Source organism: Sinocyclocheilus grahami, unplaced genomic scaffold (assembly GCF_001515645.1).
Source record: "Sinocyclocheilus grahami isolate Dianchi unplaced genomic scaffold, SAMN03320097.WGS_v1.1 scaffold682.1, whole genome shotgun sequence".
NCBI classification, from domain to species: Eukaryota; Metazoa; Chordata; class Actinopteri; order Cypriniformes; family Cyprinidae; genus Sinocyclocheilus; species Sinocyclocheilus grahami.
Window position 1 is genome coordinate 389597 of NW_015505861.1, and position 8158 is coordinate 397754.

Genomic DNA, 8158 nt, shown 5'->3' on the forward strand with positions numbered 1-8158 from the left:
AAAATTTACATAACGCCGCCCAAATGTTCACGCAAAGAAAGAAGGCGTAACTTTTATTCTCGCTGTAGTATTGTTGTTGCCGCCACCATGTAGTGAAGAGCTGTGTGCTTCGTTGTGAAAGTGAAACTACTTTGTTTGGTCTTCCAAAAGAGGACGATATCCACTTCGTCATGCTAGAGCTGATCTGTCCTGGTCGCTGAGGAAATACATCATCGCTCATTATCCAGCAGAAGACGGGTATGTGACACATGATGTGGAGGCTTCTTGATCTTCTAATGTGTGAGACGATTCTGTTGGCTTGATGCTCATCACTGATTCTCTTCCGGAAATATTCTTCCTTCTGAGAGTCATTGAATCCCTGAATTTCAGTCACACGGCTGATATAGTTAGAGGGGATCTGATGAGGTGATCCAGATAAGAGCAGAGGGAAGCAGCTCTCCTTTCATCAGGTTTGACATCAGAACACCCACTGATGAAAACTCATTCACATCAGAAATTTTCTCAAGTGTCTAAAAAGAGCGAAATTCTACTTTCAAAGATTAACACCACTTTACTCTGAGCATAAATCTTGGAGACCAGATACTGAAGCTCAGATAGTGAAGACTATACCACTGCTCTTTAAAGGGGTCATATGATGTTGCTAAAAAGAGCATTATTTTGTGTATTTGGTGTAATGAAATGTGTTTATGTGGTTTAAGGTTCAAAAAACACATTATTTTCCACATACTGTACATTATTGTTTCTCCTCTATGCCCCGCCTTTCTGAAACGTGTCGATTTTTACAAAGCTCATCAGTCTGAAAAAGCGAGGTGTGCTCTGAATGGCCAGCTATCCAGTGCGTTGTGATTGGCCGAATTCCTCAAGCGTGTGACGGAAATATTACGTTACGTCCCTTATGTGGCCTGCGGCAACCACATGTGATGACCCCGGGCTGGACTCCGCTTCGTCCACGGTGAAAGCCGATCCAGTGATCGACAGCGCGAAGTTGAACCCAAAAATGAAAATTCTGTCATTAATTACTCACACTCATGTCGTTCCAAACATGTAAGACCTCCGGTTCATCTTCGGAACACAAATTAAGATATTTTTTATGGAATCTGACAGCTCTCTGACCCTCCCATAGACAGCAAGGGTACTACCACGATCAACCACACGGATACGTTTTCAACGTTGTTTGTGCTTTGATTTGAATGAAAACAACGCATCAGTGTGGTGCGGCTGACACAGAACAACATACGCTGTTTGTGTTCAGTACTCTCCAAAATGGCGCTACGGTGACGCGGAGGAGACGAATTGTTGAACAAAGTCTTTTTTTTTTCTTTTGCACACAAAGTATTATCGTAGCTTCATAATATTATGGTTGAACCCCTGATGTCACATGGATTATTTTACCGACCTCCTTGCTACGTTTCTGGACCTTGATCGTGGTAATTACATTGCTGTCTATGGGAGGGTCAGAGAGCTCTCAGAATTCATCAAAAATATCTTAATTTGTGTTACGAAGATGAACAGAGGTCTTATGGGTTTGGAACGATATGAGGGTGAGTAATTAATGACAGAATTTAAATTTTTGGGTGAACTAACCCTTTAATCTCTTGAAATGGAAGGACAAACATGAAATTTTCATTGTGATTGGCTTTTCCATCAGCCCAGTCCAAAATGAACTTCTGCACAGAGACTGTTTTTCCAATTCCATCGATGCGAAGGGTCAAAGATGTCATTACAGTAGATTGGAGTGTCTTGTGAGTGTCATGTTTGGGTGTTTTCTCCATGTGTATAACCTCATGTTCTTCGTTCACCCCTTCATGTTCTCTCTCTATAATGTACAGCTGTGTATAAATCATGTTCAGTAGGGTTTGATTCTCTTGTATTTTGAGTCCCTCAAATAAACTCTCATACTTGGTCTTCATGCTGATTTTGTGAATCTCTTTGACTCTTTGTAGAACGTCATCCACTGGTTGGTGAGAATCTTGTTGCATGTCTTCATTGACCTCAACTTTGGCAGTGTGGATATACAGCAGAGGGTTTACTTCTAATTTTGCACCGGGGAAATTAAAGTGTCTGATATGACCTGTCTGATCACAGTATGAATGCTGATGCATAGCTCACAGGGACTAAATCTTTCAGAAATTGCTCACAAACTTTACATTTGGACTGAATCTACTCTTTTCTATACAATAAAAATTAATGAGGACATGTGCAATGGACTACATGCACATCTACTTCTCCATTCTACTTAATACGGCTCCTGTCCCTGAAAATGTCTGGATTTTTAAGTCTTCTTGCAGACCTTCATTTTAAGTGATCTTAAGTCAAATAGGTGGTTAAGGCACATTGAAAATATATATAACTGGAAACTAGCGATACTATTTGAAAACAGAGGTGCTTCACAAAGCTCAGTGCAAGTAGTCCATCAAGCTCAAAAAATGCACCATAAAAGCTGCAAAGCATTTTTCAGCACACCGTAATTGATTTTATAAAAAATGGATCGTTCCGGTCCTTGATTCTGATTGGCTGAGCCACGTTCTAAGCTGTTGTAAATTACTCTACAAATGTACACCTTTGTTTACTTTGTGTTTTGCTCGGAAACCACTTTGTTGCAAACACAACTGTTTCTGAGGAGCTACATTGTTTGTTGGAAGAATACTGTGTTTATTAATATCATTACACTTTATTTGCTCTGTTTTATTTTGTGAAACCTTACTACGTATATGGAATAACCGTTTTATAAAAGCAATAAGCCCCGTGAAACCGTGGTTTACAGTAAATTTATTCACTGTAAACCACGGCTTCTTGGGGCTTATTGCATTAATAAGCAAACGAGAGCTGCAGCTGATAACAAGATTTCCAGTTAATCTGTTTGTCACAAAAAGCTATCAAAAGACTTGCAATACAGCTCATATAGACTACTACCTTTTTGTATGAGGGGCCGTATAGGCCATAATTATTGAAAAGCCTCTAACAAACACTAGTGAAATGAAAAACGTTGATAAACCTTAGTGAAATACATTCATACGCATTACTGAAAACCTCTTACATACACGAGTGAAACGAAAAGATCAACCGTAGTGAATTTCATTCATATGCATAAGTGAAATAAGTAAAGATTTCAGTAGATGATGAGAGCTAATTTCACTTGAAACGGAAGCTGTGTCAACACTTCCGTTTAATTTGGCGCGTGTCACACAAACTCTTCAGTGGCGTTTAGTCGTAAGTTGTCTGAAGCTATTAGTAATATAAACAACATTTTACCGTCGTCAAGTACAATTCCGAAAGTGGGATAAAACAGCGCAATGTTACAGAGCTCACGCCGTGGTGAGCTGTCGTCGGCGCGGCTCTGAGACTGACTCGACAGCGCGGGGAGGATGTGTTCGCTAGCGCCACCGAACTGACAGCGTGGCACAAACATTTAGAGTTCATGTGTTTTTCCCTGCACATAACAATGATTTGAAGACCAGTATTAAGTTACAGCATTTCTTTGACTTATCATTACTACATGTAAATAGTGTTACCTGCTTTGAATAGGCCGGAAAGCTGCAAAGCACTTAATGATTTACAATACCTAGTCCTCTTAGAATTAACATTTTTTTATGGATTCATTCATCAAGGCATTAGGTAAATTTTACATTTAAAGAAATTTTTGCAACTGTAGCACATACTGAAAAAAAATGAGTAAAATGTACTGATAATTTTCTGTCAGGACATTATCCAATAATTTTCCATTGCAGAAATACGTACCATGGTTAATTTTCATAAGTTTTCCATTAACCCTAAAACGCAACGCAATGGAGTGCAAAATTAAAAATACCGCCATATACACTGTATTAATGAAATTGCAATGTGAAAGTTAAATAAGCCAACACTGACCGTTGCCTGGTCTTTAATTGCTAGAGGGGGAAAAATCCCATATAGCCTATTTAACAATGGGATTCAAATTTTAAATGGTAACTAGGCTTGCCGCGATAGACGGTTGACGGTAGGTGTTAAGCTGCAACACCGGTTACGTCACTTTTCCACCGCGGCAACGACCCCCACCGTCCTATTTTTTATAGTAATAAAAATAATTTAGTTCAGTAAAAGAACGCGGCTGCTCAATGCAGCGTGCCGAACGACAGTCGCATCACAGATCAGATTTCATTTCTCCAGTGAGGAGAGCGAGTCGAGCTGACTGACAAGAAGAGTGAGGTGAGACAGACAAGACGAGTGAGGTGAGACAGACAAGATTAACTTATTTCCAGTTTTGTATACCTATTTAAACTTTATGTAAGTTATTTTATATTAGGCATAGCCTGCCCTATAGCATGGTGTATTTTTATTCGTTTTGGTAATAAAAGTTCTATGTTTTATATATAGGCTAAAGTGAGTTTGACGTTGTATTTGGTTGTTGCATTCAAGCAATTGACGCTGAATTGCGCTAATTCAAAAGTGAAAGTAAAATGCGCAAGGCGCTTTTAAGCTATTTAAAAGCGATGGAAAGCGAGGAAAAGAGGGAACGCCCCCGCCGCCGCCGCCGCGGTGATACCGGTATTACCGGTGTTGTCACACCTCGATTAACCGGTGGGAAAATTTCCTCACCATCACAACACTAATGGTAACTGCTGAATAGAAGTTGAAAACAATAAAGTAGCCTACAAAATTAAACACTTAGGATGTGCTAAACAATGTTGGACGTGCTCCTCATGAGGACTACTAGCCTATTATTAAAGTATCTGCTGCATGCAGTTCTTCAAAATACAACTCTACTGTTTATGTGGTAGAAAGATAATAAGCAAAATAAATGTAATAATAAATTAATACTGATTTGCGTTGTTATTTGCAGGGAAAATCACACATTTCTGTGAAGTAGTATGAAGATGCTGATGTCCGCGCTGTCAGTTCGGTGGCGCTAAACTGACTAAACGCCATTGAAGAGTTTGTGTGACAAGCGCCAAATTAAACGGAAGTGTTGACACAGCTTCCGTTTCAAGTGAAATTAGCTCTCATCATCTACTGAAATCTTTACTTATTTCTCTTATGCATATGAATGAAATTCACTACGGTTGATCTTTTCGTTTCACTCGTGTATGTAAGAGGTTTTCAGTAATGCGTATGAATGGATTTCACTAAGGTTTATCAATGTTTTTCGTTTCACTAGTGTTTGTAAGAGGCTTTTCAATAATTATGGCCTATACGGCCCCTCATATGAATTGCGCTAATTCAAAAGTGAAAGTAAAATGCGCAAGGCGCTTTTAAGCTATTTAAAAGCGGAGGAAAAGAGGGAACGCCCCCGCCCCCGCGGCGATACCGGTATTACCGGTGTTGTCACACCTCGATTAACTGGTGGGAAAATTTCCTAACCATCACAACACTAACGGTAACTGCTGAATAGAAGTTGAAAACAAAGTAGCCTACAAAATTAAACACTTAGGATGTGCTAAACAATGTTGGACGTGCTCCTCATGAGGACTACAGTAGTCTATTATTAAAGTATCTGCTGCATGCAGTTCTTTAAAATACAACTCTACTGTTTATGTGGTAGAAAGATAATAAGCAAAATAAATGTAATAATAAATTAATACTGATTTGCGTTGTTATTTGCAGGGAAAATCACACATTTCTGTGAAGTAGTATGAAGATGCTGATGTCCGCGCTGTCAGTTCGGTGGCGCTAAACTGACTAAACGCCATTGAAGAGTTTGTGTGACACGCGCCAAATTAAACGGAAGTGTTGACACAGCTTCCGTTTCAAGTGAAATTAGCTCTCATCATCTACTGAAATCTTTACTTATTTCTCTTATGCATATGAATGAAATTCACTACGGTTGATCTTTTCGTTTCACTCGTGTATGTAAGAGGTTTTCAGTAATGCGTATGAATTAATTTCACTAAGGTTTATCAATGTTTTTCGTTTCACTAGTGTTTGTAAGAGGCTTTTCAATAATTATGGCCTATACGGCCCCTCATATTTTTGTGCTCATCAGCGGCCACCCCATTGACTTTCATTGTATGGAAAAGAGGTGCATGAACATTCTGCAACATTTCCTTTTGAGCTACATGGAAGAGAGGAAGTCCTTCTGGTTTGACAGCATGAGGGTGAGTAAACGATGACAGGATTTTCAGGATTTTTTAGCGAACCACTTTTAAATGAGTCACTTGTCATATATTATGCAACTTTTTGTATTACATAATTCTGATTAAGTATTTTCATTTACCTGAAATCAGAGGTCACTGTTTTATTACTGTATAGCTGAATGAACCCATTACTTCTCAAGGACACACAGCTGGGCTCTGGAGATGCTTTTGAGTGTACCTCATATCTGAATAAATTTAAAATGATTACAACAAATGTGTAGAAGATTAGTAAATGACGGTGAAATTGAAGTATTCCTTTACTTTATTAGTTAATTTCAGTGTTTTGTCTTACCTAGGGTCAGAGGTCATTGCAGGGGGGTAATCCATGGATTTATTACTCACTGACATACAAATGGAGTTTGGAGATGTTTTCAGAGTCTGGAGATGAATAGCACCATCCTCATCTCTCCCCTCATACATACAAACTCCAAGCAAAGAGGCTGGTTTAAGACATGTACAGTGAGTTCATAACAATGGAAAAAAGATGCTTTCGTTGCATGGAAACCATTTATTTGTCAGTTTCCTCAACAAAATGTGTTTTCAAAACAGTTTTTGGAAAACACTGGCTTAAAGGGATAGTTCACCCAAAAATGAAAATGTGATGTTTATCTGCTTACCCCCAGGGCATCCAAGATGTAGGTGACTTTGTTTCTTCAGTAGTACACAAACGAAGATTTTTAACTCAAACCGTTGCAGTCTGTCAATCATATAATGGAAGTGAATGGGAATCACGGCTTTGAGAGTCAAAAAACCATACACAAACAAAACCAAATTAAACCCTGTGGCTTGTGACGATACATCGATGTGTAAAGACACGAAACGATCGGTCTGTGCAAGAAACTGAACAGTATTTATATCGTTTTTTACCTCTGATGCACTGCGATGTCCGAACTGTTAGACAAAAAAAGTCGATTTGATTACATCATTCCTACAATTTAGATTAGACCTATATATTAAACACTTTTGTTACATGATATCAAATTGTATAACAAAATATGCCGTATATTTTTTCTTGAAGAACTAAAAACTCCCTCTCGATGATTTTACTTCAACAGCCTTTTTCAAGCTGCCATGTTTGGATTTTATCGGCTTTGATCGTGCCCCCTCAAAAACTGCAAAGAACTTTTAGTGAATTATTGAGTCGTCTTTGACAAGCGGAAGAGCTGCTCAACCTGAGCGCCAGGAGGAGACACAACTTCACATAAATACAAAAGGTTAAATCACTGACTGACAGTGATATTGTTTCTTTAACTCTTTATGGTACGGAGTTGCCAAATGGCAAGAATTAATTTCTACTCATTTCCTCGTTATTCTGAAAAAAAGGCAATATATTGCACTATGGAAAAGGGCAGGCCTTAAGTCACATGACATTTGAATGTCCGTCCGAAACTCTTTTTCTCACTGTCACCCTCACACAGAAGACACCCTGTTGAAGTGCTCCAGAAATTGCTCTATTAGGCTAATTTCTAAACATCTCTTCTAAAGTGGGTTTTTTTTTGCAGCATCTTTGTTAAACAAATTAGATATTTTTATTCACAATTGAACTTTTGCTGTAAATTGAGAAAATATCACTGTTTCCATATGGCAATGCTGTACCACTACGGATAAATAGGTATGTTGCCGTATGCTGTACCACAGTGGAATTGTAGCAATGTATTTCCTCATTGGGATTTTTTAATAGATAGTAGAATGAATAATATGATTACAGTTATTTATTAATTTGAAGTGTTTATTGTAGTATAGTTGTATTTGTATGAATAACAAAAATTATTTCTTCTTTTCAGAACATGAATACAGCAATATTTTACGGAAAAGCTAATAGGAAGAGTGCAGAGTTAGCTCTTCCATGTGATGAGAGTGAGGATGAGTTAGGGATCTACTTATTTTTTGGTTTGCATGAGTTCCGATCAATTTCTAAAAGAAATATGCATTTAAAAGAAAATCATAATTTTATAGAAAAACTACTTCTTTGACCATTTTCCATTGTGGTACAGCGTTGCCATATAGCAACGTTTCCCTAATAAGTACACCCCCCCCCCCCCCCCCCC

General features: G+C 38.4%; 1 protein-coding gene across 1 annotated transcript in view; it reads left to right on the plus strand.

Annotated features, from left to right (window-relative positions):
- The window catches only part of LOC107559343 (tctex1 domain-containing protein 1-like), a 7453-nt gene extending 5417 nt beyond the window's left edge, over window positions 1-2036 (plus strand). The window contains exon 4 of the mRNA XM_016243127.1: window positions 1944-2036. Within this exon, the coding sequence (XP_016098613.1) occupies window positions 1944-2036 (93 nt within the window). The remainder of the gene's footprint in view (window positions 1-1943) is intronic.
- Window positions 2037-8158: the final 6122 nt, after the last annotated feature.